Consider the following 27,412-nt stretch of genomic DNA (forward strand, 5'->3'; position numbering starts at 1 on the left):
CATCTGGAGAAGAAAATCTCTCGCAAAGTTTAGGCTTTTGGGAAAATATTCAACTATTAATTAAATAGGAAGAAGCAGCATCTTCCATTCCATAGATATTTGGTTTTAAGGGATGCATGCATGCCAGTCAGCCACTTTTTACCATGTTCATCTTCTACTTTGGCATAACTAAACATGCAACTTTAGTTTTCCACTAAGCTTTTTTATCTCCATCTCTTTCTTTTATGTACTGCCCTGCCTGTACTACTCACTCCTCGTTACTACACCTGTGTATACCCATAATCAACGAAAGTTTCCCACAGTATCTTCCTGTGATTTGTTTTTAACCAAAAGCAAATAAAGGAAAAAAAAAAAAGAAAACAAAGTTAACCGTTGTTAACAAAAAAGCAGACTCAGGGCAATTAGACAGGTTAATAAAGTATGTTTCATTAGAGGAGATAAAGGGAATTGAAGATGTAGTTAGCAGTTGAAGTCATGGGTATTTAGTATAAGTTATAACTTCTGTTTGTCAGGGGAAAAAATTACTGTAGTACATTTAATTTGTTTGGTATGCCTATAGCAACATCCAAAATCTTAAGGTGTATATATTGTCATAAAGGAATTTGGTAATCACAATGGGTTATCATGAAACTGGCTGGTCAATGAATGAAAGGAAAGGACAATATTGGTTCAGGAAGAAAAAAAGAAAGGAGCCAGCCAAGCAGTAAGGAGAAGTTGAGGCCAGGTGAAGTCAGACGGTGAGGTTAAGCTCTGGGAAAAAAGAGGACTACCCTGGATTGCTCTGAAGCTTCTGGTTGGTGGTTAAGTAAGTGGTTCCTTTGCTTTGGTCCAAAAAAGAGAGAGAAGAGAAAGAGAGACATTTATGTGGTTACAGAAAGGACTTACCCATCAGCATCAGCTCATCAGTGGGCACTTCTCAGTGAATGAAGGTACACTTTTAATCCTCCCCCTTCCTTTCCCACACGTATACACACACCCCCCCCAGCCCATCTGACTCTCTGACAGTCTGTCTCTGACTCTGACTCTTTCTTGTCTTTTTTTGTCAGTCACCACCCAAAAACATCTGACAGCCTTCACCTTACACTTTGAACTATTAAAATCCAGATTGGGCAGACATGGATGGACCTTCCCGTGTCTGAATATTTCTATATTTGACAATTCAGTTCTGCCCAATCTGGATGGTCGATTTCCATTGTTAATGCTTGTCCACGCTCGATGCTTTTTAACTACTAAAAATATTTCTAGTAAGATCAAATCACCCCCACGATTTATCTCTATAATGTCCTAAGATGAATGAAGAATCACATGGTCGGATGAATTTTGTTCTTTGGTTCTTCGAAATATACAAACTTGCAAGGCTTTGTTAGAACAATTATATTAATGGCACAGCGCAGGATGGAAGTGGCAAAACGGATAGAAGTGTTCGCCTTGGCTCTTTATACTAATGTTTACGCAGATTTTCTTTCCCATGCATCAATGAAGTGTACAACATGGAGATCGGATCTTAAATAGAAACGCAAGAGGAACGCACGCATCATCTATAAACAAAATATCGTGATCCCCACTACAATAAAATAAATGAAGTTCGAATTCCACTTTGCTGATCTCATTCCTCATCATCATCATCAAGCGCAGCATCTCCATTTAGCTTACTGTTATCTTCTCTAATTTCTCCATCACTCAGATGTAGCTCAGCTGAATTCTCTCTTACAGGACTGGACTCTGGTCCCCTTTGTAATGTTTCATCATCATCAGACTCTGACCATGCCCGCCGCCGTCTTCCTGCAGCTGATGAAGACGCAACAGCCTTCACAGAGAAAAAGAAATGGTAACATCTCAGGCAACAAAGAATAAAACAATTTGCCATCATACCACAGTATCCTCCGTACCACACCAATCCTTTGTATGATATAAGTTGGGCTGAAATAACATGCTAAGTGGAAACACACCAAGACAAGGGGTATACAGCATGCTAAAAGAACCATTTCTTTGAAAAAATGTTTAACCACCTAAAGAAACTAGAGCAAATGCATCTAAAACTACAGCAAGCTTATCTACCACCATTGTTAGTTTCACCAGATAAACGGTCGTGGCAGTAGACCATGAACATTTTAAATTCTACTGCACATCTATTATTTTAATTTAAAAAGAAGCCACAGAGTTGACAAAATGCAATTAGATTTTAAAATATGACGTCAGATGCCTGTAAAAGAAATGATTGTAAAAATGTTACCACCTCATCCTCCGCATCAGAATCTTCTAATCCAGCTGCAGCAAGAAGATCCTGAGCATTTTCTCCATTGTCATCATCCTGATCATCCATATGAGTTGTGGATTCCCTATAGTTCATGTTGGCATCTTCATCTTCCAATTCTTCCCGATCATCCACCATGTCAGGTTCCTCATCATCTCTCTCAGAATGTGATTTATTCTTGTCCTTCTTTCTCCTCTTTCCACCTTTTCTTCTCCTCTTCTCACTATGCCCACCCTCTTCATCATCAATTTCAGACCTTTCCCTTCGTTTGGAAGCAGGAGTGCTACTCTTCCATTGCTCCTGGAGATAGCAGCAAAGAACAAATTATATTCAAAATCATAAAGCCAAAATCTTAGATAACTAAATAACACTCTTTGAAGCAGATTTAAGTGAACCCTAGATGGTGTTAACGGCTGGATTGTCTGGTAAGTATAATATCCAATAAAGGCACAAGAAATCTATTACAGGATCATGCATCCCTGAGTCAGACAAAAAAAGTGATAAGATTTCCACACAAAAAAAGGAACTGCTCAAGTTTTAGTGTCTCCATGGCAAACAATCTCCTGACAAGAAATCTTTATTTCCGATCAACAAAATATAAATCACAATGAACCTTTTACCGCGATTGCTGACAAATCAGCAACACCAAAAAAGGGAGGAGAGAAGTAAGGGATAAGTTCTGAAAGCTCATCAACTCCATTTTTTATTAGTTTCACCTTGTTACTAGCTTCTGGAAGAGATAAAATGATATTGGCTAATCCAATAGCAGTAAAGTCAGTAATTTTGATTATATCTGACATAGCTTAAAATCTTGCCTGGACACGCTTAAAATGTTCCTCTGCCTGCTGGAGCCTTTTTTGCTCATCTTCTTGTTTTCTTCTCTCCAACTGTTTTGCCACAAAAGGAATTAAGCAAACATAAGCTAGCCATCTTCAAACAGAACAACATTCACATCACAATAATCATACAAGCATAAATGAATAAAGCAAGTTTACACATGCACACCAGATATTTTCTTTGCTCTTCGGCCTTGCGACGGGCTTCCTCAGCCAATGCAAGTTGACGAGCTGCTTCTTGTTTCTGCTTGTTCTGCTGCTCTTCACGCTCAGCTGCTTCACAGTGAACTTTTGCTGCTTCAAGCAAGTGTTTGCAATATTCAACATGGGTGTTAATCTTCTTCTCATCAAACCCATGAAGATGAAGGTTGGATGCGGCAGATAATTGACTAAATATACGAACAGCATTCTCTAGCTGTGCAACTGTTGAACGTACCTAAAATGGTGAAAAGGAAGATGATTATAGGAAATATTAATCTCTTTTGATCCACTTCCAGTTATAAAAAACAATATCATTCCCAACAAATCTCCACTCATGAACGAAAATGGACCAGAGACTAGCCTCATTTCAAGTAGATTAGGCCAACTGAAGACAATCACACTTCAAAATTTGACCCTATTTAAAGTATATCTTATAAAACACTCAAATTTCTGGTAGCATCATACCTACCACATCTCAATAATGCAGATCCTTTAATAGGCAGAATCAAATTGCAATCCTACCAGCTCTTATCGTCATACCTTTAACTTCTACAAAGAATATCTATGTGTATCCCTTCTTACAAGGTTTCCATCACTCACACAACACTCCAAACTCACCTCTCCACTATAGACACACCTGCATTTTTCAAAGAATGCATCCCACATAGTTGGAAGTTAGTGTTAACAGGAGATAGGAATCACTTCTAATTACCCACTAACAATTTCTATTCCTAAAATAGAGTTATGCATACACAACTCTTCTTTAAAGATTTGAAGCAAAGCCATGTCATAAATAACTTTCCCCGGGGATAAGTATTGGAGAAAAAAAAAGAAAATCGATACAACTGTGATGAAACAACCTCATCTGCAGTCCTCTTTTCCTTCTGTAGTGTTGATGTTGAGAATTTCTGCATAGCTACTCCTGCATCAAACCTTAGTGTGTAATTTGAAGGAGCTAAGTGGATGGCTCTCAATAAAGTTTTCTTGCACTCTTGCCATTGTTCAGCTTCGTAATGAGTCCTAGCTAGGTAGAGAAGAATTTGAGAATCTGTATTGTAATAGAACTTCCGCAAGCAATTTTGATACTGCAAGACAGCAAGTATTATAGCATGCAAAAGATAATATAAGGAAAAAAAAAAAAAGGAAAGCATATTAAATCAATAACTCACCATTTTTACAGCCAAAGCAAAATTTCCTTGAGCAAAGAAAATATGGGCCAAATTTATCCATACATCTGGCATTTGGACAAAAACACTCCCACTTGCACCTTCTTGAACCTATAATAACTAAAATTAGATCACAAAATTTGAAGTTTTACATTACATGTAAAAAGATTAGACAAATTACAAGCCCAAACCTGAGTAAAAATATCTTTTGAAACATCAAATTGGCCTTTTTCTGCCAAGACTACTCCAGCACCATTTGCAGCATATAAATTCTCTGTATGCTGAACAAGGACCTGTAAAGCATGCGGATGAACCAAAAAAGAAACTAAGTTTAGGCTTCACAGAACATTGTCAAAATATCAAGCATTAGCACAATGCAAAAGGCAAAAATAGGGAATTTAAAGATGAACCTATGTCAGCACAAGGATATCAGAAATTTAGTTCTATAGGCTCTCTTCCTTCTCTATCCAAGACAATTATTTAGTTTAAAGAAGAAAATCAGTATTACAGAGGAACTCCATCAGTCAGAAAAGTTTACATATCCTCATCATTTCAACATCTTTTTTTAATAGACTACCATACATTTTCTTTTTGCTTCTGTCAATAAGGTGTTTCCAAAGCTCTATGAAGAGAGACATCCCCTCAAAAAGACAAGAACCAATTGAAATGATATGTAGATGGAGCATTCACCATAGAGTTAACCTGTGGTTGGAAAGAAACCAGGCAATTTACTTGCATGTGATTCTTTATAGTGCACGATAGTTACTGTCTTATCCCATTAATACAGTTCAGATAACTGTTAATATTTATCTGCAGCCATTAACCTCCAACTAAAAAGTAAATCATCACTGGTAAAAATACATTCTAAACAACAATATTCCATTATATTAATTAACAAATTTAATCTGGAAGTGGAAACTATAATTGGAATAAATGCATAACATGCAAAAAAATTCTTCAGAAATTTGAAGACATCAGAATCTTTAGTAGAATAACATGTTAATAAAGTATTGCAAAAATGGCACTTAAGGGTGAAACATGAAAAATAAGATAAACTGTACTCTTGTATACAGTTCCTTGGCTTTTTCCAAATGGGTGGCTTCCAACTTAGGATTTCTTTTCTCATTGCGAATTGCTGCAAAGTAGTTCCAGTTCCCCTACAAAAATATCGAATAAGCATATCGGATTAAGATGTTGTTTCAGTAATGAGGACAGTGAAAAAGCACCAGAAACAAAAAACAAGAAGAAGCCTTTTCATACTGATAATGAGATGCAAACAAAACCTCTTGAAAAAGCATTGCAAGTAGTTATTAGAGAAACATATCCTGTCATTGTTAGACTTGAGTAAAATAATGGCAAGTTAATAGAAAAGGAATTTCCCAAAAGAAATGAATAAATGAATGCAGTGTACACACCAGAGAAAGAATAGCATACGAATCCCTCCCATTAGTTGCATCACTAGCAGAACGAAACGTTTCCTTTGCTTTAACCCAGTCATCATTCTTAAGCTCCAAGTCACCAAGCATGGATAATGCATTGGGGCATTTGTCATTAACCTTCAGTGCCTCATTAACCTATATATATAAAGTTTGGAATTATTCTCAGACAACCATGCCTATAATAAGATAAGAAAATAGCAGCTGGAATGTTTTAGGGTTAATAACAACCAGTTCAATGCTTAATTGAAGATTATTTCGAGCTTTTGCTATGGCCGCAAGCCTCAGATAAGCATCAATGTAGTCTGGATACTGTCAAGAAGTAACAAACTTGTTAAACAATATAAAGTGCATAAAAAAATAAATAAAAGAAATAAAAGAAAGCAAAGGAAAAAAAACAAGAAAAATTGAAATAGAAAAGAAAAGAAAAGATGATACTCTGATCATGCTAATAGCCAACAACCATGGCATTTGCTCAACCATGAGGTAGAAAAATCTATAACTGATTTGGAGAAATACAAAAGAAAAAGAAAAGGAATAACAACAGGCTTATTTAATTATGGGAGACAGTTTGAGTCGGGAAACATGCACAAAAAATAATAATAACAAAAAAAAAGAGAACCTGGAATTGGGGGGGGAGGTGATTGACAACAAATCAAGGCAAGTCTCAAATACGTGCAACAGAATATGAAAGTTTTAAGTCATGCCCGCAACAGTGGGAAATTTGAACTGCAGAAAATCAGCTTGATCTTTAAGCCAACCATCAAGCAGGGCAAAAATGAGATTTCGCTCTATTCAATGGGGCCCTTATAATCAATTATAACTAGTCGAATAAATGCTTTTGTTCAACAACTTTTTCCAAGTGCAACTTATCCAGATAAAGTGTCCTTACCCTCCATTGTGGAAAGATATTTAAGTAAAAAACACCAAGTTAAGAGGAATGCAAATTTGCAGATCATACCTTGAATAATATCAGGCGATACAATATGTTTGCAGTTCCTGTGTTATGCAGCTGCTCATGTAATCTGGCAAGGTTAAATACAACTGTTACTTTATTCCAGGGTAGTTCCACAGAAAGACCATCTTCCTCGAGTCGATGAAATAACTGCATATCCTTGTAGTCAAGGATAGAATCACTGGCTTCAATAACATAGGATTTTGGCATATTCCCAGTTAAAGCAAGCCATACACCATCTCCCAGGGCCTTGTTGAAACTTTCCAGTGCTAGCTGTAATATATGAAACATCAACTGCCATGGAGTAAATTTCTAAGAAAGGGTAGGCAAGTTGAAGATTTAGAAAATTGCTGTAAGGGTGAGCAAAAGTCGGTTACAACCAACTAAAACTGACTAAATTCGGTTAATTCAAATCAGTTAATTCAATGTTGGTAATAAGGGATTAAAGGCATTGGTTTTTCAACTAATTCGGTCGGTCCTTGGTGACCAAAATTCAATAACTGAACAGACTAATTTAACCAACATTAATATTAATTGATTTTAAAAATATATTATATATTATATTATGTTTTTTTGAAAAAATATATATTATATATTAAACATAAATACCCTTACAAAAAACCCCAACACCCATCATTCTTTCTTTCTTTTCTCCTCTGCCGACTCCCTCAGCCTCAAACACAGCACCAGCGCCAGAACCTCAACCTCAGCCTGCATTGCCACCAGCTCCAACTCCAGCTGCACGAGCTCTGCTCAGCCAACTAGGACTGAAGTTGGAAATTTTCAGTCTTGTTAGTTTCAATTTTGTCCGTTCTGGTTTTGTTTAAATTAAACAGACAAATTATTTGGTGCAATTCTTCTTAGCTTATATACAAAAGTGCACCTGCCACCTCCTGTAGTAAACTAGCAATGGGTGGGCGCTATCAAATAATAGTATAATAGTATTACTAGTATTAAAAGGGATGGGGAGGGTAGATTGAAGCAACAGGATAAACTTTTGTTGTTGGAGACTCCACCAAAAATGATGCAGAGCACGCTTCTTGGTGATTGTCTGGGAATTTGCTGTCCAAGATTAGCTAAGTAGTCCTTTTATTTTAAGGGTTTTCCTTCTATCTCACCCAAAAAAAAGAAATGGGTGGATGAGTGGTTGCTAGTAAACTGAATAAAGTCAGTGGCAACCTATTCCAGAAACAAAAGGCTTGGTATTTATAATAGTGATGCTCATGACCTATAGCTTTGATTTATTTTTTTTTTTAAAAAAGAGAAAAAAGAGTCTTCCCATAGGTTCGGTTACTGACCAAACCAACAGACCTGATTCAGCTTTTGATTTTAGTTTATCTATAAAAGTTCAATTGGTTCATTTTTTTTACATAGGATTGGTTAATTCGGATTTTTCAAGACTGAACTAACCAATTGCTCACCCCTATCTTTGAAGAGCGATAATTTCATTTGCAAGAGAATGGATAGTTGTTGAATAACAATGTAAACAGATATTTACCCAGAAAAATTGAATAGCATAGAATAAGCCATAAGAAATCTGACAAACCTCAAGCTCTTCCCTTTCAAAATGTAGAACACCAATATTGTTGAGCACTTCTACTGGCACTGCTTGACCTCCCTTTTCCATAAGATTTCGTGCCTTTACAAATATTTTGAGTTTTTAAAAAATAAATAGCAGACAGAGAAGATAGTACTAGAACTTCACTAAAATTTATCCAGAAACAGGAATATCAAGAATTAGGTAACAGTCCATAAGAAGGAAGCCCATACTGTTTTGAAGGCATCAAGAGCAGCTCCTGTGTCATATGAAATTAACAACTCCCCAAGATCAAGAAATGCCTGTGCAGAAGTTAGAATTAGAAACTGTGTTACCAAATAATACTAAACATATCTTGAGTTTAATTAAAACACATTCAATCTTGTAATCAGGAAAGTACAATGGCAAGATAAAAAATAAAAAAAAAAAGCGAAAAATGGCAAATCCTAATATCTGCCAGCTTATCTCTGAACATTCAGGTCAATGTTGCAAGAAAATTTCATGTTAAACCACTTCAAGACAATAGTACACATTAAAGTCTGAAACACAGTGCATTAACATTGCAACTTTCCTAAAATATTGAAGAAGAATATAAACTACCTGTGCATCACGGGGATCAATTTTTGTGGCCTTTCTCATAAATTCTTGAGCTTTTTCAACCTGACCAAGCTGAACATATATGTGCCCAAGAGCCTAAAGGAAACAATAAAATTCAATAAAATAGAAAAGGAAAATCCTCAAACAGGAAAACACCTTAATAAGTGAAAAACCAACAACAATGCCATTTCTACTCACCTTCAGTGTCTCACAGTTATCAGGGTATACTTCTAAAACTTTTTCAAAGTTTGAAAGTGCACTCCTAAAATCTCCTGACCTAAGTTTTACTTGTCCCAAACCTGTCACAACAAAATAAAATTGACGGAAAATGAAAGTCCATGAATAACATTATTATAATCATCAAGCTTGAAAATTTCATGTAAATCATTTTTGTCACAGTCATCCAGCCTCACTCATCATCAAAGGGTTAGAAATTACACTCTCCATCCCATTGATGTTGTCATTTCCATGCTTAAAAATTGTCACATTCAAACTGACAACATGAATGGGGCAAAGAGGTATTACTGAACCAGTTAATTCAAACCTGTGATAATTGAGCTCATACTAAAACTAAAATTAAACAATCCAGTGGGATAATGCACAAAATTCAGTTGAATAATTGAACTCAAAAGTGTCTTAAATATGTTTTTTACCATAGTAAGGAAATACAAATTCATGGGGCTTATTGATTTCCTTGATAGATGCCATGTAATAGAACCCAGCTTTTTCGTAGTCCCCCTACACTAAGAAGAAATAACATTGATCCCATAAGTAACTTTAAGAATCAAAATCACCACAGTTTGACAAGCATGGCTAATTCAGCCAACTTAAATCAAAGTTTAAGATTGTAGACAAAAGATTTCACCAACATTTACATTCACCTATTTGAGATTCTGGACCACAAAGTAGGCAAATATAGAAAACATTATTGTTATTCCAAGTTGAGTTGGTAAATTATCTGTCTAGCAGAACTTCAATAGTAGATAAAGGAAGAAGTAATCTTATTTTATCACATTGAACTGTCAAATGATCACTAATATAAGAGTAACCATGGGTGGTGACTAATGAGTAGGAACCATATAAAGGAAGAAGTCACTAAGATAGCTTGTTTTATTTAGCAGATACTCTAAAACTATTTCCTTTTAAGACAAAATCAGATCAAAAGGGAAAAAGAGAGATTGGCTAGCTATCAACAAAGAACAAGATATAATATCCTCACTTTTCCACAACTTTCAGCTCAAAGTAAAAAAAAAAAAAAAAAAACGTAAATAGTGGTCTATTAGAAGTATTGAAATAAAGGGATAGTATTTGAACCTTGCTATGATAAGAGCGTGCAAGATTATAATAAGAATGTGACTTGGTCGGTCCATGATTGGTGACAGCAAGAGCTGTTTCAGTCAGTTGTTCAACTAAAAAGTGTTGTCCAGTGAAGAAAAAGTGATTTGCTAGATAATTTAGTGCCATTGCACAGTAGGGATATATCTCAAAAGCCCTACGCATTTTGTCCATGCCTTTTTGAATCCCAGCAGCTGTGGAGACATAATAAAGCATCATCACTACACTAAACTCAGATAATAGAACAATAACCAAACCACATAGAACATCGATCATAAGCAGAGTAATTTTATCTCCCAGTCTACCTTCATTTGCTTGCAAATCCATAATTGCCAGTGCAACAAGAGCTTCAGCATTTTCTGAGTCTAACTACAAACGTTAATTTTTGGGCACAAAGAGAACAATCAGCAATGAACATATGGAACATGCCATAAATAACAGTAACTAGAAACAAAAACAACTGCAAGAGTTTCATAAAAAATAAATGTAATTGATTAAACCAAATTACCTGTAAAACCCGCTGAAATGCCTGTCTAGCTTTTTCAAATTGGCCCAATTTATATCGACAGAGACCGATACCAAGTCTGACAGCCCCAGGACAATAAGGATACACTTGCAAGGCCCTCTTGTTAAATTTATGTGTTATGTGAGTTAGCAAACATGTCATTATCTTGAACCCTCAAGTTAAAGAAGTATGAAATGCTGAATAAAATAAATGTAACAGACCTTGTATAACTCCAATGAATCAGAATAACGACCGCGATTGAACTCAACACATGCCTGAAGATACACACAACAAGTTATTTATGGAAAAAAAAAAAAAAAGCAGCATGTAAACATCTTAAGTTATGTTGGGTTCCTTCCCTGGGCCATTCCAGCCAGAACTTCACTTCTTTATAGAAGACAATGAGTTTGCTTAAAAATTTATCCATGAAATATTTATCAATCATTTAATGCAAAGCAACTATGGTCACTAACACAACATCACAAATTTCACAACTAAGAGTAGGGAAATCTCTCTGTATATTTGGTAATATCTTCAATGTAATCAACAAATCTAACCACTAGCATATTACATTAATATGAAAAAATGAATACTTAAATACACCTGACCAAGAAGAGCAGGAACATTATCTAGATCTCCTTCCAAGACAATCTTAAATGCAGCAAATGCCTGTTCTACTTCACCTTTTGCCAGGAGAAGCTGACCTGTGTGCGGTAGACATTGATTGAAGTTAAAAGCATTTCAAATAACATGAGTTGCCCAAACATTGCGAAACAATTCATGACCCTAATCGGAAGAAAGAACAAAGGTTATCAGCAAGTGAAGAATAAATTCATACATGAACTAGACTAGACATCAAGTATAAGCTGGTGTCAACACGAAAAGTAGCAAAAATATACTTCAAAATAAAACCCAGTTTAAGATTGATCACCCAATCCCTTGTCTGTACTGTAATTGGAACTTTAATTAGATATGCTATAATAGCATAACAAGGCCTGACAATGTTCACCTTTGCCAACCCAAGTCGAGGGCTCATGCATATCAATTCTAGACGCTTTATTGTAATATTGAGTAGCCAAAATAAAATGTTCCTCTTTCTCCCTTTGCTTTGTCTCAATTTTTCCAAGGTAGCTGTAATAAGCCCCTAAAGCATTAAGTATAGCAATCCTTTCGTATCTAACATCAGCATAATATTCATCGATTTCTGCAAAACAAAAATACTACAATCAAATCATGCAGATAACAATTTATCAGTTAAAACAAATTCAATAAAATCAGTAACATCGAAGTACCATCGATTTCTTCAAAACAAAAATAGTACAATCAAATCATGCAGATAACAACTTATCAGTTAAAACAAATTCAATAAGATCAGTAACATCGAAGTACTAAAGTAAGGAAAAGAACATGAAATAAGAAAACGCATAAATACCAGGACTGGATCCTTCTTCGAGAATTTGTCGAAATTGTTCAATCTTCCCTTGTTTAAAGTACTCCCTCTACACAATTAAGAAAAAGACCCTAAAATGTCATCATAACATGAATTGATCGAGAGGAATTCGCAAGTTAAACATGAAGGATTTTGAAGAAATTAAAAAAAAAAAGAGACGAACCGCAATGATGAGCCAGAGATCAAGAGGAGCTTGTTCGGCTTTGAGGATATCAAGAATATCAGAAGCATCTCGAGGAAGCTGATCCAGAACAACCCGCACTTCCTCTTCCGAGTTCTGAACCGGTATATAAACACATGACATTGATTATCTGAGACTGGAAATTTGTGAGAAAACAGAAGAAAAAAATTCTAGATAAAACCTAGCTCTACCTCTGTTTGGCTATTTGTTTTTATTTTTTTTTATAACAAGGAGAGAGAAAACACTGTGAGTGAAGAGTGTAACTGAATACGGGGAAATTCGAAGGGCGAATCTTTTTTGTCCGTATTTTTTGGTACAATATCTTTTTATTACCGTTGGTGAAATTGATAATTTTTTTCAATAATTTTAATATTTTGTTTTTAAAGAGCAATGTCTTAATGACATTGGATACTTGTTAAGATTATTATTAAAATAATATTTTAAAAATAATCAAATTATCTATCAATTGAATTATAATTTTGGTAAGAATGACTGCAGTTTTATTTCACATAGTTATCTGTTATGTAAATATGTTTAATTATTGAATGTATAATATGAATTAATGAAGAACTATTTTTTTGGGTTAAAAGGTAAAAATTACTTTTCTTATCGTTTACAGACCTGCAGTAAGAGTTACAGCCAGTTACTCAATAAATATTTACGACACCGTTTTCGGTCTATTTGCAATATCGAGTCCCTGAAAGCTCTGTCGTACGCGGTCACATTTCCGGATTGAGTTATCTCCGTCACAACCCCGACCCCAAAAGCGATGCCTCTGAAATGGTATTGGTGAATAAACCAAAAAATCTTTGCTCAAACTCTTATTCTTCCCTTTGATTTCCATTTTTTTTAGTTTAAAATCTTGTTTTCTTGTTTTTCCTCCTTTAGGGTTTTGAATTGGCAGCCCAATGCTGGATCAACCGTTAACAGCCAAATCCTAAACGAAGTTACACAATGCGTTGAGAGCATCAATGGCGTCAAAGAAGGTCGTTGGAAAGCTACTCTCACTTTTTACAAACCCATGTTACGAGGTCAGCTCTCTTTCTCTTTCTCTTTTCTTTTTCGTTTTTGGTTTTCTAATTTGATTTATGGATTTTGAACTATGTTATTCTTAGATCAAGCGTTATCCGCCGAATTCCCGCGTGACTTCCTAGGGATTTCGCTTCCTGAGCAACCCAACAAGTATTATTTCATACTTCGAGGTCATAAGATTGTTCTGGAAGCGGATTCTTCTATTCAGTTGATAATGGAGAAATTGCAGTCTTATAAATCCAGGGTTGCCCTTAATTTCGAGGTATGTGATTTCACGTTTCCTTTCAATTCCATTTGTTTTTCTGTGAGCAATGATTTTGTTTTCTGATATCATTTTTTGTTGTAGGGGTTTCAATATCAACTAGGCGACTTTCAATTGAGAGTAGGGAAAGTTGTACCTAATCAATCTGAAAGTTTGAGAGGAATAGTTATGGAGGTACTGTATTATTGCTTGTCTTATACTTCGAAACATTCATTTTAGAATGCTGGTGTAGATTAATTTTAATGTATCATTTTGATTTAAGGATGGGTAGCTGTTGTTTTTTGGTTAGAGCATGCCATAGAGATTGGGAAACAAGCTGATTGTTTAGTCTCCACTAAAACAAATCCTAATTTCTAGTGGGTAGAGTTCATTGCATTTTTGGATGTTCATGCTTTTTGGAATGTCAAGTGATTATGATTTTGTATTTCATAGCAATCTGTCACCAAAGGTGTCTACATTTGCTTCAATGTTCAATTCTCGTTTTATGTCCTTTACTCCTTATATCAGAATCAATGCAAAACTTGGTACCCTTTTGTCCTCCTGTCTCTAGGTTGAATTATCTGTGGTTGTTGCCGTGAAATCCTTGAGAAATTTGTTTGGTGTTTTAAGATGTTAAGTATGGTAACATTACTAGTTGTCAAACTCAGCGAGTAGATTGTTTTGAATTGTTGAACCATAATTCATTCTAATTTAACTTTTTGTTCCTTTGCAGGTGGAGTATCTTCCCATTTCTTCAATAGAGAAATCCAGACAAATCATGGAGGAGTTTGTTGATATTTGGCAAGATGCCGTGTCCAAACGATCATTGCCAGGCCATTTTATGCATTTAGAACCGAACTTTTCAGATTATGGCCTTGCAGATCACTATACGTCACAACACACAGCTGTTCAGTACACTCATGTCATGGCTCATCTTATTGCATCAGGTCAAGCTGTACAAGCAGCAAGAAATTAGGATATTGTTGTTAGTCCACCCAGATCCAAAGGGATATAGAGAGAGTTTAAGATGATCATGTTTGTTACTTGTATGACTGGATTCAATCTCAAGGACTTGGAAATGCTGGTTTTGGGGTTCAACTCATGGATTCTTTTGCATCATATTCTTTAGTTCAAATAATTGCTCTTTAGTTTGTAGAAAATTTAGAAAGAAACAGATAAAGGAAATGGAAGAAGAATAAGTAGACTTGGGATAAGCTTAAAAGCAAGCATGTATGTCTGATACAGTTAAATGCAACCACCGCTATAAAATACCAAACTACAAATAATAAGCTAAGTTGCAGCTTCAAATTTCTAACATCTTGTCGCCACCGGTATAGATTGACTTTTGATTATTTTGTTTGGTATTATCGTGTTTAAAACTGTCATATCTAGTTTTATATTTCGTTCCGGTTTGATCTGACCATCTTGCAGTAAATCTTAACTTAAGGCAAACCACCAAGCCCCTGGTTGATTTGGTTAGGAGGGCATTGAGCTAAATCATTAGTTACGTCCGAGGGGGTGGGGGATAGAATGGTGTTAAGGGTCTTTTAGTCCCTTACACATGAAACAGAACGGACTTGATGTCTGAACCGACAGTCTCATGGTACGAGTGGAGAACATTTTTCTGTTCCGAAGATTTGGCCATCTAGGTTTCAGTTGCACATAATATAAAAACTCCACGTTCGATCACGAAAGATTTTGCTATTTTAGTTGGCCGCCCTTTCCCACTTTCTTTTCTTTCTTATTACTTTCGCTCTGCACCTTTTCCATCTAATAATCGCATCTCCCTATTCATTCAATTCAGTTCTCAATCTTTATTCGATCAACCCAGATTATATCAGACATCAAGTAATCATTTTCTTTCCTCGTTTGAAGAGTTTTGTTCATCTCCAATGGAACAACAAAACAACAAAACCAATGCCCCCAGGAAGGTTTGTTCCAACTCCTTTAACTTAATATCTATGGTTGAATAGTTGGTCATTTTTCTATCTGTATTTTCTGACGATTTCTATTTTTTCTGGGGTGTTACAGATGAGATTTGCACCGAAAGCTCCTCCTCGCCGAGCACCAAAGCTCGAGGTTAAAACGTACATATCATTTGGTACTTGGATTGCAATGCGCTGTGTCTGTTTCTTGACGTTGAAACTGCCTTTTTAATCTGTATGTTCATATTTTTGGTTGTTTGAGTGGTTTCAGTGAAGTGGTCGAAGACATTGATGCTGTTCAGGCCAGGGATTTGCTGCAACGTTTAAATGTACATGCGTTTGCCAATTTTTATTGCCATTTTCTTCACGTTTATCTGGCATTGATTATCTTGTTATGTTCTTTTCCTTTGATCTTTTTATTTCTTTTCTCACAGCAAACTTCTGCAAAGACTAAGCCGAAAGTTGAAAAGAAAGGTAAATTCATTTTTCTGATAGGATTCTTTTGAATATCTAATTCAGATATATCAGGATGTAATTTTAGTTTCTGTTTTGTTTTTCCAACCGTCATTCATATTCTAATATTCTTCATATGGAGCTAAAAATAAATAAACAATTAAATCATTGCCTAAATTTCCTATAGATAGAAAAATGCTAGTCTATGAGATTGCATTTCACTGAGACAATTTGAGGTTCATAACAACCCAGAAGCAGAGTGCATATAAGATTGAGAAACTAAGACTGCGAAATATAGACATGACATGAGAAATGGCATCATTGCAATAAGAGGAAAGAAGCGTTTTGTTTTCATTCTAATATAGTCTTATCTTTGTTCAAAGAATTACTAAACATATTTTGGCAACATTTTTGAGAGAATTTAAAAACTTTATCCTGAATTAGCCAAGAATTTAAAAACTTGATCTTGCTTCTGTTGTTATACAATAGTTGAATGATCTCATTACTTCGAGGACTTATTTCAGGCATAGTTGTGCCTCATTTTACTTCAATATATTTGGCTATCATATGCTTTGAAAGCTGATGCAACCAACACCTTAAATGGGCGTCAGATTAATAACAAATAATATAAATTAATGCCTAAGGGGCTCTTCTCTAGTATATTATTCGATTACATTTAAAACAAAGATATTTGACCTTAATAATGATTTCTCTGACTTGTCATGTGTTTTGGATTACCGCATGATAAACATGTGTTGGTTATTATTCTGAACATTTTCTAATTGGTGCAGCTTACTCCAGGCTTGAATTGCGTGTTTGCCCAGGATGTTGTAGCTGTTAATACTGCAGAGAGGCATTGTTGTGTTGTTGGGGAGCTTAACAAGCACGCTGCCTTAACCCCAGATGTGAATTCTGTTTTGAATAGTTTGGCTGATCTTTAATGGCTTTTGCTCCTTCGGATTTGGTTATTAGTTTACAGAAGAAATCGAGAACAAAAAATGCTCTAAAAACAAAATTATATGGTTATTGATTCTTCAGGAAAAAGGAAAATGAATACTCAGTCAAGATCTGGGTTTCAAAATAAAGAACTATTGACTCAGTCGATTTGTCACAAAAAATACTAATGAAATACTCTAAATCAAATTCTACCAAGTAGTTCTTCTTCTTATGCATTTGGATTTTGACATTCATGTGAGCTGCACAAGAGTTGTATATGATTGGAATTGCTTCCAAAAGATTCTATTGATTATGGCATAGAGATCAAAATCCTGAGTTTTCCTGATCCCTTTATTTTTCAGTGGGAAACAACTACGAACTTTTAACTAAAACACATTCAATTTTCTAATCATGAAACTGCCTTAAAGTGCAAGGGTAAAATAAGATAAATTCAAAAATGGCAAATCATAACATCCGCCAGCATATATCTGAACATCCAGGTCAATGTTTCAAGAAAATTTCATGTTGAAACACTTGAATACAATAGTACACATCAAAGTCCGAAACACAGTTCATTAACATTGCAACTTGCTTAAAATATTAAAAGAATAATATAAATTACCTGGGGTTCAATTTTTGTGGCCTTTCTCATAAATTCTTGAGCCTTTTCAACCTGACCAAGCTGAGATTATATATGTCCAAGAGCCTATGGAAAACAATAAAATTCAATGAAATACAAAAGGAGAAACCTCAATTTTTTTCCTTTTCTCTTTTTTTTTTTTAAAATTTGGATTTTTGTTTTTGATATTTTGATTATGCCTGGAAATTTTTAAATTGATAATTTTCTTTTCATCATCTTAATACCGCAATGTCTTGGATACTTATCAAGATTATTATTATTATTATTATTAAAATAATACTTTTATTAAAAATATTTAAATTATCTATAAATTATATTATTTTTGTATAAAATATTGTAAATGTTAAATTTTAAATTTTCGACTTGTTTAAATTCATCTTTTAAAAATGGATGAATGAAAAAAATGAATTAAATCTCAAAATTAATTACATTAATCTTTGAGTCTAAGGTAATTATCACTTTTGTCACCTTTATTTTTCGATAGAATAACTATGAACTTTGATAGCTTTGTTTGTTAGTAGTTTCGGTGCCTCATTATAAAAATTGATTGGATAATGAACTGTTAAAGGCGTTCAATCATTAGATCATTGCTTCAATTGTTAGGTTAGTAGGGTTTATTATTGAATCAATAAAGATATTTTAAAATTTAATCTCATATGTGATATATAATAAAATTTTACTGTAGATAATTTCATCTTTTAAAAAATTAAATATATAATATAATATAATAAATGTGAAAAATATATTTTTAAAATAAATTTAAAATTCAAACTCCCAACTCGAAAATATTAGCAAACAATTCAATCATATTAATTTAAAAAATAAACAAAAAGTAAATACCCTAAAAATTTTAAAAATAAAAAATAACATTCTAAAAAAAACTCATGTAAAATATAAATTTTAAAAAATAAAAAAAATAAAACAAGTACCGTCAAAATAATAATATTTGATATAAAGCCTATCAAGCTCCAAAATGATAAATAAAGTTTTAATTTTAATCAACCAAGTCTTTACTTTCAATTTGATGTGAATGTATCACCTAGAAATAGAAATGAAAAAGAGATTGTATTTAAAGTGTGAGGGAGGATAACTCCATTTAAATATTTAAATTTAAATTTGTTTTATTTTCTATTTTACTTTAAAATATATTATTTTAGTTAAAAACACAATAATTCATAATTTTAATTATAAAAATTAAATTAATAATAATTTTAAAGTCATTTTATAAAAAAATTTAAAAACCCAACAAGTTCAATAAAAACCTATCAATTCATCAATTTATTAATTAAACTTCCTCTTTCTATTATATATTAGTATTTTATGACATCTAATCATTGTGGTTTTCCCAAATTATCAAACCAAAATTGGATATAAGCTTATCATTTGAATTTTATCCACGCAAAACACATCATTTTCTTCCTTGTACTCCTTGATTGAATTGACAAGAAGAAACTTTAATCTTTCCAATAACACAATGGTATGAAACATCGGTGATATAGAAAATTGGAACAACTTGGGTTGTGATTCCTCCTTATTGAAGCAAGTCTTGGGTATGGTGTGGCTTCTTGGCCATTAGATATTAAAATGTCTTTGGTGCTTAGAGTTAATGAAAAATTATTTCCAAGGGGTGATTGGAGTGTACAATTGAAATGGACTGTTATCCAGAGAAGTGAAATAACTGACTAAAAAAATGAGCAAACCATATGTCCCAGCATCGTTTTATTACATCACTCTTTCAGAAATGCAACACACAGTCGATAATTCTTCTCCCATCCAAAGTCACTCTGCTTCCGAAATGAAAATCTAGCATACTCTGGATGCAGCCCAGCTTGCTTTCTAGATTTGGTGTAAGATTATTTGTGCCCCATGCTGTGGTTGAAGAGTCATAACAGTGTATGGGGCATGCGAGTAGGAAGGTGAGAGCTTGAATGAGAAATGCTGTAGAATCATAGCCAAAGCTACCTTAGCTTCAAGCATGGCAAAATTTTGCCCAATGCAGGTCCTTGGGCCCCAACCAAACGGGAAAAATGCCAGTTGATCTTTGGATGCCTTTGAAACTCCTTCAGAAAATCTCTCTGGTTTGAATTCTTCAGCATCATCACCCCAAAGTTCAGGATCATGATTAATGAGCAGGATGGGCAGCGTTATATCAACTCCAGCTGGAAGAGAGATTTCTTTAATCTTGGTGTCTTTGTTAGCATGTTGATATAGAGCTATGACAGGTGGGTATAACCTCAGGACCTCATAAAGTATCATTGTTACCTGCAAGAAATTTACATCATGAATATTTGATCAACAAACTACAGATTTGTGGTTCATATCATTGCTACTGCTGCTGCTTTTGCATCATGACTTGGGAATTTTATCTGGGGAGCAGTGGAATACTCACAATCTTAAGGTGACTTATAGCTTCAAAATCAGGCTCCTTCCCGCAAACCTGTAGGACCTGTTGCGCCTGAAGCAATAATCACAACAATACAGAAGCAATAGACAACAATCAATAATCAAATACGCAGGAAAAATAAAGCACACCAAGATTTACGTGGAAAACCCTCCAGTGTAGAGAGAAAAAAAAACCACGGGCCGCCAGAAAAATCTTCACTATCAAATAATAGTTATACAAAGTTCTTCTCTAGCTAAAACTAGAGCTAATCAACCACTAGAGAAACAATTGGAGAAATCTCACCAAATAAGTGACTCAACAAATACACCCTGGATTTGTTCTTAGAGAGCTTCAAACCCGATCTTCACCGTTCAGAATGTAAAACTCTGAATCATAAACCTCCTGACAAGGTTCCAACTCAATCGGACCACGGATTGACTTCCGTTCAACCAACTCTCCCTTCTCCTTTTTCTCTCTCTACTTTTCCTGGCTTTTCTTCTTTCTCTGCTTGGTTGTCAACACACACCTTAAACAACCCCACCTCTTTTTTATTAAGTAGCTAGGGCTCTGTGTAAAATAAAAGATCAAGGCCCATGGCCTTTACTTGGTCCAAAACCACTTACATGGGACTGGACCCCATTTTCCTAACAGGACCTCCTCTCTTGCCTTTTCTTGCCACTCTGGATGCAGAGCCAAGACTATTATTGCCCATGTTACCCAGCTTGCGGTCGTTTCTTGGCCAGCAAGGTAGAACTGTTTGCATTCCTCTATTATATCTTCGGTTGTCATCCCTCCTTCTGCGCCATTTGCACATTGATTATTATGTTGCAAGAGCATGCCTAGCAAGTCATCAGCCCTCGTTTGTCCCGTCCTCATTCCGTTCTCTTTCATTTGGATTACATTTCTTAGCATTGATGTAATATCTTTGTCCAATTTCTTTCTCCTCTGATTCTTTTTTGTAGGAATAAATCTGCACAATTTTTACTAATTACCTTCCCAACATAGTAGACAGTTTTTATTTTAAAGGACTACCAAATTAAGGAAGAAACTGACAACATATGAAGATACCAAAAAGAGTTTGAGTCGAATCAGTAAATGGAAATGCACCTGAAACCTGGAATGTACAATGACTGCATTGCTTCAAGTGTCAATGATATTAGCTCTTTTTGAAGTTGGAAGATTTTCTTCCCTTCTTCATAGCTGCTTCCAAATGCTGTCCTGGAAATAGCATCAGCAGTAAGCTTTTGAAGTTCAGGCCAGACATCAATCTCACAACTAGAATGCAAACTAGCCATTTTCTTCCACTGCTCTATCATCTGTCCACAACTGACTGAGAATACCGGTATCATCCCCTGACAGAGCAATTGAAGAAACAATGAGAATCATCTAACTGACTAGGGGGTTTGAGAACAACCCATTACCTCATCTTGTTTTTAAGCCTGGATTGGTCTTTAAAAAAAAGATTGAAGTAATTGAGCTGAAATATGGTTAAAAACAAGGACTGCCTGAATGGAACCTTCAGTTTCTCAAGGTGAAAGGCAGGGTTGATCATCCTTCTGCGTTTAGACCACTGCTCGCCCTCAAGAGTTGTGAGTCCTCTTGATAGAATGAGAATAATAGGATTTAGTGGTGGCTTTTGGAAGTGACCTTGCTTGTTGGCCAGCACCTCCTTCATCAATTCCGTATCCTTTATGATTAGCCGTGGTCTTGTTCCAGCCCAACAAAATGATACCTTCCCTGCATTAGAAATAGAAAAAAAATATATGAAAAAACTTGTTTCAACACTTGAATCGGCTACTTGATGATATAGCATAGCTTATGGCCTACCATATTTCTGCACGTTATCGAGTGTGAAGGGGTCAACACGTGGAACAATCTGGTGAGTTAAATTAATAGGCCTGGACCATGCTTCAGTTATCTGCTTTACAAACTCTTTCATGTCCCCAACCAACAGTTTGTATGGTCTTCCTCTGATTCCTTGCTGCTTTAATAGCCTTTCCTGCAATTTGGGCTTCAACCAAATGGAATAGGTAAGTCTTGCAACCCCATAGAGGAGGATGAAGGCCAACGAAGTGGTTACTAAAACAAAGAAATCCATCCAAAAAGATAGCCAAGTACTATGCTTTAAGTGAAGTTCTGTATCTGATGAGACTTTCTTGAAATGTTCTATGATCTAATGTTCTAAACTTGATGACCATCTATACAGCTTTTCTATTGCATTATCTGCTTGAGATATTTGACTTCAAATTTAGCTCAAAGTTCTCTTTTGACCATTTAACTTGGCGAAGAAGGAAAGAGAAGTGTATACCTCTATTCTTTATTTATTTGTTTTGAATGCTTTTGTAGCTTGAAAATTTGACCAAACTGTTGTAGATGATATGTTTTTCTCGGTTTCTTTTTTCTATCAGAGCAAAACTAATTTATTTGGTTGATATCTTCTTGCATATTTAATTTCTGGGAATTCTTTTGAATAACGAGATAAGACACTCTAAACAAAAATGCGTGGAGACCAAGTTATGTGGGCCAAATATTTTTCAATAGGCAAAGAGTAGAAAAAGAATGCTGAGCCAAATTCAAAGCAGCACTAGGCCATAACCCCACCATGAAATATGGTAAAAAACAGTAGATATGTAGTTATGTACATAGTTTTCAACAAAGAAAGAATTTATATATATTGACATACTCATGCTTTTTTCAAATGTATATATACATTAAAGAAATTACTATATTCATCTTTACAGTTTATTTCATAATCAAATTGAAATCTCCGAACATAACATAGAAATAATGGAAAAACTTGAATGTGAACTTAAAGTTTTTTAAGAATTGAGCTTTTACCTGTGGATTATTACAGTTGAAGTGGTGGATTTGCTGGAACTTGCATTTCTTACACTTCTGTTAGGTCCAAAGTTGTCCAAATAGCAAAGGTTCCGACAAACTAACTTTAAACGGATCGAAGATTCCTCTGGGCTTGTTAAGTACAATTTAGCTGTCCTTTGGAAATACGTTGCTCTCATAGATAGGCTTTTGAAAAGTCTTCACAAGAGCTGATCAGCTTGTAAACAGGCTTAAGGCCATCTCTCAGACTCCGCAGTCTCCCTCTCCCCTTCCCTGCTCAAGAACGCCCACCAAATTATGTCATCTCAATTTATTATCCTGTATTTTATTTTTAAGTTACGTTCTCAATTGTAAAAAAATAAATAAAAATACGATAAGAAAATAGCAAATTACCTTTGTCACTTTGTACCCAGACTTGTCCTACTACTTATCTTCAAAAATACATTATATACATAAATTTTCTAAAATTCATAATCTTCAAATGTTAATTCTAATAATATATCAATTGATCCAAAAAATAATAGACTGTAATAATAATTTATTTAGTAGAAAACATTACTTTTTGTTTTTATCCCAGTGGGCTTCAGGAGTTGGTTTAAATGCAAGAAAAAATTGGCTTGAAAGTGTTCTCACAGTTCAAACTCTTTCAGCCACTCATCTATAGTCATGGGATGGAACTCAAAACGTTTTTCCTTAGGCAATTATACCATAGAGTTGAAGACAATCAGTTTTGATCACGAACTCAATTTCCTGAAATTTTACCGTGACTAAATAATTATAATCATAAAATTTAACTTATAATAAAAACTTATGAAAATTCCATGTTCAAAACTACCAAGACAATATGAAAAATATATACATTTGTATATATTTTCACCTAAAATTTGTATCCATTTAAAACTCCCACTTTTGCCTATAGCAAGTCTATCAGTATATTTGGTTTTATAAATCATAGTTATTAGAATCAGAGCGAATCGTCAGTCTAATAAGGTAAATTAGTGAACCGATATTAAAATCGATTCAATTTTGTAATTAAATTAGTTTTATAATAAAACCATTTTAAACAATTATGAACTGACGGTTTACATAATAAATCAATAAAATCAAACGATTTTTTTTATCATATTGATTCAATATCAACTAATAAATTTAGGTAAAATATGAAAAAAAAAAAAAAAACTTTCAAGTATTCAAAATAATATAATTAAATCCTTATACTACTATTTCATCTAAATAAGCCCAAAATTCTTATTTTCTACTATCAAAACCTTTGCATCCTTATATTAATGATATGTTGACATATTTTTAGACATATGGATAATGATATTGTAAACAAAATTTATACATATATAAAAATAAGAGATTTAAAAAAAAATGATCTAACAAAAAATTGTATTAATTGATACCATAATTAAAAATAATTATAAAATTAATAATATATAAAATTAATAAAAAATAAAAGGTTAATAAAAAAAATTAATTATTTGACCATAATCGAAAATAATTAATAAAATATATATATAATTAATAAAAAAATCTACATTCATATAAAATATATAAAAATGATTTTAATTTCTTTTTTACTAATTTTCATATAAATATAAATATTTCATTTTTATTAATTTTATATATAGATATTTCTTTTTTATAACATAAAGATTAATTATTATATATTAATAAATAATATTTATATTTTAATAAATATAAATAATAATTATTTATTATATTATTAAAATATAAATATTATTTCTAACTATTAAAATATAAAATATGATTTTAATAAAATATTAAGTAATTTTATTACTAACTAGTAATTAATTATTGTATGAATTTTATATTTTAAAATTTGTAGTTTATGATATACTTTAAAATTTATAGTTTTATAGTTAAATTATTAAATTACAATTTTAATTAAAAGTTTGAATTTTAAAATTTTAAAATATTTATATTTTTTATAATATTTTTTATTAAACTAATAATTAATCTATTGATCCAATAATTGAACCATTGATTTTATAATTTAAAACTTTAAATGATTTAATATTATATTATAAATTATTTGTGAAGCTCGAGAACTACCATTTTTATTTCAAGGTGACATCAACGTATACCAACCATCCAACACCCTCTCGCTGCCTTGGACCCAAATAATTTAAAATAAGTTAGCCCTCTTCTTTTATGGATGCAACCTGAACGTGTTCAAAATGAAAATAATTGAAGGTACTATATGATAGTATAAATTAAGGTGGGTAAAGAGACCAAAACTTATTGCAAAATCTATCGTGGAATTCCACTTGGATCTTTTATCCGACAAAAGCAAAATTTTTTTTTATATAAAAGAGGTCGTGATTTAAATATATAAATATTTAAATTTTAAAAATAATTATATAAGCAGATTAAATTAAACTTTTGTTCAAAATCAAAATACTTTAGGTTAAACCAATTTAATTATAAATGGCCACTAATATTTGTCATGGTCTGTCCTAGTCAAATGTCACCTCCCCCAAAGCCTTAGTGAAACTTTTTCCTGCAATCTTGTGAATTGCCAGAAAAAAAAACTGCTATTCTACCATAGATCCTACAAAATAAGACAATATTCTTAAATGCGACCCCCTCTGCCCCACTACCGTTTCTCCAATAGTTTTGGAAACAGTTGTTGTCCTTCAAATTAGGGCACCCCACCCCATTGTCTACATTATGGCTCTGAAAATATTTTGTACCACTGAATTATTTGAATGCAAGTTGGTCGCTAAAGATCAGTCCAGGTATTATTTCAAGTACCTCATTTAATTTTTACCCGAATTTTTTTTTTCGTACAGGACAAATACTAAGTTATAAATTTCTGTTTGACTAAAGCAAATCTGCATCTAACAATTTTAGTCACGAAATAATAATATAATATAAAAATATATTATTAAAAATTAATAAAAATATATATTTGATAAAAATTAAAAAAAATTAGTTATAAATATTAATTATGCTATAATAATTTTTATATTTAATATAAATAAATATGATATAAATATATAAATTTTAAAAAACAGATTAAAATTTTATTAAAGCCATTCATTTTGAGAAAAATGAAATATTTATATTATAATTATCCAAAAAAACAATATTGATATATTTATGTATTAACATAATTAATTTTTCTGTCCAACAGAAAAATGCAGGTGGGCGTGGGAGTGTCAGTGTCACTTGTAATTTAGTTAAGTGTGTCCCAATTCCTACAATAAATGAAACTAGAAATATTAATTTGTTCAACTACAATTCCTACAAGGCCCGTGGGATATGAGAGAAAAAGGACTAGATAGTGAAAGATACAATTAAAATATTCTCTAGAGGTAGAATCATTCACCTTTTTTTTAAAAAATTTGAATTTAAATATGAATTATTGAATACATAAAATTTTTTAATTTATTTTTTTGAATAGTACTATATTAATTTCAAATTGTACTTTTCATTTCAAATGTGTAATGGTGGGGGTACATGACAATTGACAAGACAACTTTTTTCCCTACAAATAGTTTTGTAATCTACTAAGATGAGAAATGCTTGGTGCACATTATTCACGGCTATAGTTAGATTTGACATTAAAATTAAATTTTAAAAATATGAATTTAAATATAATATAATATTTAAATTTTTGATAAAATTATAAAGAAATTAATTTTTTTAATATAAAAAATTTAATCTTCTTAAAATAAAGAAAATTATTTATAATATATGAAATTAAACTTATATATCTTATTATATATTTAAAAATTATATAAATAATTTAAATTATATAAAATTTGAAGAATAATAAATTTGATCAATAAATAAATTATTTTATTTTAATTATTAAACATATCAAAATAAAATAAGATGATATTGTTTAATTTAATTTTATTCATAATATCATCTTATCCTATCCTATTATAATTTTGTGTACAAAAAAATTCAAAAGTTATATTTAATTCATAAGATGATAGATATAATAGAATAATAATCATCCTATATTATATTTTATTTTTATTTTTAAAAAAATGTAGGATTACAATAATTACTGATCATCCTATTTGTATAAAAAAAAATTCAATCCTCTCAAATGAAAGATGATTATTTTTAATACATGACATTAAATTTATATGTTTCATTATATCATTAAAAATTATATCAATAATTTAAATTTTATAAATTTTAAAAAATGATAATTTTAACAGATAATAAACTATCACATCATAATTCTTACATACATTAAACACAATATAAGAAAATATTATTTACTCTAATTTCATTCATATACTATCGTAATCTTATGTACTAAACATATCTAAAAATTATATAAAAAATAAAATAATGCAATAAAAATTTTAAATATAAATTATATATAAATTTAATAAAAAATATTTTATCGATATAAATATAATACAAGTACCATAATTATTAAATCCATCTATAACTACAGAATTTAAAGAGCGTAATTATTCACATAGCAGATTTTATATAACTACTTGTGCAAGTAGTAA

The 27,412-nt window shown here is 32.6% G+C and overlaps 4 protein-coding genes across 11 annotated transcripts; 2 read left to right on the forward strand and 2 right to left on the reverse strand.

The window, feature by feature from the left end:
- Nucleotides 1-1,396: 1,396 nt before the first annotated feature.
- Nucleotides 1,397-12,648, reverse strand: LOC111284574 (protein CTR9 homolog). 5 transcript variants are annotated; one of them, XR_016343220.1, is made up of 24 exons: nucleotides 12,436-12,648; nucleotides 12,255-12,321; nucleotides 11,832-12,026; nucleotides 11,426-11,526; nucleotides 11,044-11,097; nucleotides 10,826-10,942; nucleotides 10,623-10,686; nucleotides 10,297-10,511; nucleotides 9,636-9,720; nucleotides 9,181-9,281; nucleotides 8,986-9,078; nucleotides 8,619-8,687; nucleotides 8,395-8,487; nucleotides 6,855-7,121; nucleotides 6,125-6,205; nucleotides 5,873-6,031; nucleotides 5,519-5,614; nucleotides 4,649-4,750; nucleotides 4,461-4,568; nucleotides 4,152-4,376; nucleotides 3,260-3,384; nucleotides 3,070-3,141; nucleotides 2,237-2,554; nucleotides 1,397-1,807 (listed from the first exon to the last, which is right to left on the reverse strand). XR_016343220.1 is itself a non-coding variant. In XM_022873281.2 (24 exons), the coding sequence occupies exons 1-24, from the start codon at nucleotides 12,574-12,576 to the stop codon at nucleotides 1,607-1,609; spliced, it is 3,291 nt and encodes a 1,096-aa protein (XP_022729016.1). In that variant the 5' UTR covers nucleotides 12,577-12,648; the 3' UTR covers nucleotides 1,397-1,606. The 5 variants fall into 5 exon arrangements, 4 of the variants coding, with proteins under 4 accessions (XP_022729016.1, XP_089619235.1, XP_022729017.1 ...); XM_022873281.2 differs by having other exon boundaries at nucleotides 3,260-3,526; XM_089763109.1 differs by lacking the exon at nucleotides 11,426-11,526 and having other exon boundaries at nucleotides 3,260-3,526.
- Nucleotides 12,649-13,114: 466 nt separating this feature from the next.
- Nucleotides 13,115-14,828, forward strand: LOC111286080 (mediator of RNA polymerase II transcription subunit 20a-like). Its single transcript, XM_089763111.1, has 5 exons — nucleotides 13,115-13,236; nucleotides 13,342-13,484; nucleotides 13,569-13,747; nucleotides 13,832-13,921; nucleotides 14,460-14,828. The coding sequence occupies exons 1-5, from the start codon at nucleotides 13,223-13,225 to the stop codon at nucleotides 14,700-14,702; spliced, it is 669 nt and encodes a 222-aa protein (XP_089619237.1). The 5' UTR covers nucleotides 13,115-13,222; the 3' UTR covers nucleotides 14,703-14,828.
- A 141-nt stretch (nucleotides 14,829-14,969) lies between these two features.
- On the forward strand, nucleotides 14,970-17,423 carry LOC111286081 (uncharacterized). Of its 4 annotated transcripts, XM_022875869.2 has the most exons (6): nucleotides 14,970-15,329; nucleotides 15,531-15,657; nucleotides 15,758-15,813; nucleotides 15,923-15,980; nucleotides 16,086-16,125; nucleotides 16,906-17,423. In XM_022875869.2, the coding sequence occupies exons 1-6, from the start codon at nucleotides 15,307-15,309 to the stop codon at nucleotides 17,043-17,045; spliced, it is 444 nt and encodes a 147-aa protein (XP_022731604.2). In that variant the 5' UTR covers nucleotides 14,970-15,306; the 3' UTR covers nucleotides 17,046-17,423. The 4 variants fall into 4 exon arrangements, with proteins under 4 accessions (XP_022731604.2, XP_022731605.2, XP_022731602.2 ...); XM_022875870.2 differs by having other exon boundaries at nucleotides 15,602-15,657; nucleotides 15,923-16,125; nucleotides 16,906-17,410; XM_022875867.2 differs by having other exon boundaries at nucleotides 15,923-16,125; nucleotides 16,906-17,407.
- A 1,896-nt stretch (nucleotides 17,424-19,319) lies between these two features.
- LOC111284492 (cytochrome P450 CYP72A616-like) lies at nucleotides 19,320-22,237 on the reverse strand. The gene is made up of 6 exons (XM_089763384.1): nucleotides 21,891-22,237; nucleotides 21,580-21,800; nucleotides 21,171-21,415; nucleotides 20,718-21,033; nucleotides 20,070-20,126; nucleotides 19,320-19,942 (listed from the first exon to the last, which is right to left on the reverse strand). The coding sequence occupies exons 1-6, from the start codon at nucleotides 22,159-22,161 to the stop codon at nucleotides 19,517-19,519; spliced, it is 1,536 nt and encodes a 511-aa protein (XP_089619510.1). The 5' UTR covers nucleotides 22,162-22,237; the 3' UTR covers nucleotides 19,320-19,516.
- Between the last annotated feature and the right edge of the window lie 5,175 nt (nucleotides 22,238-27,412).

The sequence above is a fragment of the Durio zibethinus genome, chromosome 6 (genome assembly GCF_047325235.1).
Source record: "Durio zibethinus cultivar Kanyao isolate XHJ-2024 chromosome 6, ASM4732523v1, whole genome shotgun sequence".
Lineage (NCBI taxonomy): Eukaryota > Viridiplantae > Streptophyta > Magnoliopsida > Malvales > Malvaceae > Durio > Durio zibethinus.

What these genes read in the sequence shown, in the direction of transcription:
- LOC111284574 (XM_022873281.2), bottom strand. Translation starts at nt 12,576, where the DNA reads ATGTCATGTGTTTATATACCGGTTCAGAACTCGGAAGAGGAAGTGCGG. An exon ending in CATTTCAGCGGGTTTTACAG is followed by an intron (nt 10,687 to 10,825) that starts GTAATTTGGTTT and finishes TAACGTTTGTAG; the next exon opens with TTAGACTCAGAAAATGCTGA. An exon ending in TTGATCCCCGTGATGCACAG is followed by an intron (nt 8,688 to 8,985) that starts GTAGTTTATATT and finishes ACTTCTGCACAG; the next exon opens with GCATTTCTTGATCTTGGGGA.
- LOC111286081 (XM_022875867.2), top strand. Translation starts at nt 15,307, where the DNA reads ATGTCTGAACCGACAGTCTCATG. An exon ending in AAACCAATGCCCCCAGGAAG is followed by an intron (nt 15,658 to 15,757) that starts GTTTGTTCCAAC and finishes GGGGTGTTACAG; the next exon opens with ATGAGATTTGCACCGAAAGC. An exon ending in GCCGAAAGTTGAAAAGAAAG is followed by an intron (nt 16,126 to 16,905) that starts GTAAATTCATTT and finishes AGCTTACTCCAG; the next exon opens with GCTTGAATTGCGTGTTTGCC.
- LOC111284492 (XM_089763384.1), bottom strand. Translation starts at nt 22,161, where the DNA reads ATGGATTTCTTTGTTTTAGTAACCACTTCGTTGGCCTTCATCCTCCTC. An exon ending in TTCACCTTGAGAAACTGAAG is followed by an intron (nt 21,416 to 21,579) that starts GTTCCATTCAGG and finishes TTGCTCTGTCAG; the next exon opens with GGGATGATACCGGTATTCTC. An exon ending in AAGAAAAGGCAAGAGAGGAG is followed by an intron (nt 20,127 to 20,717) that starts GTCCTGTTAGGA and finishes CAGGCGCAACAG; the next exon opens with GTCCTACAGGTTTGCGGGAA.
- LOC111286080 (XM_089763111.1), top strand. An exon ending in TTACAAACCCATGTTACGAG is followed by an intron (nt 13,485 to 13,568) that starts GTCAGCTCTCTT and finishes TGTTATTCTTAG; the next exon opens with ATCAAGCGTTATCCGCCGAA. An exon ending in TGAGAGGAATAGTTATGGAG is followed by an intron (nt 13,922 to 14,459) that starts GTACTGTATTAT and finishes GTTCCTTTGCAG; the next exon opens with GTGGAGTATCTTCCCATTTC.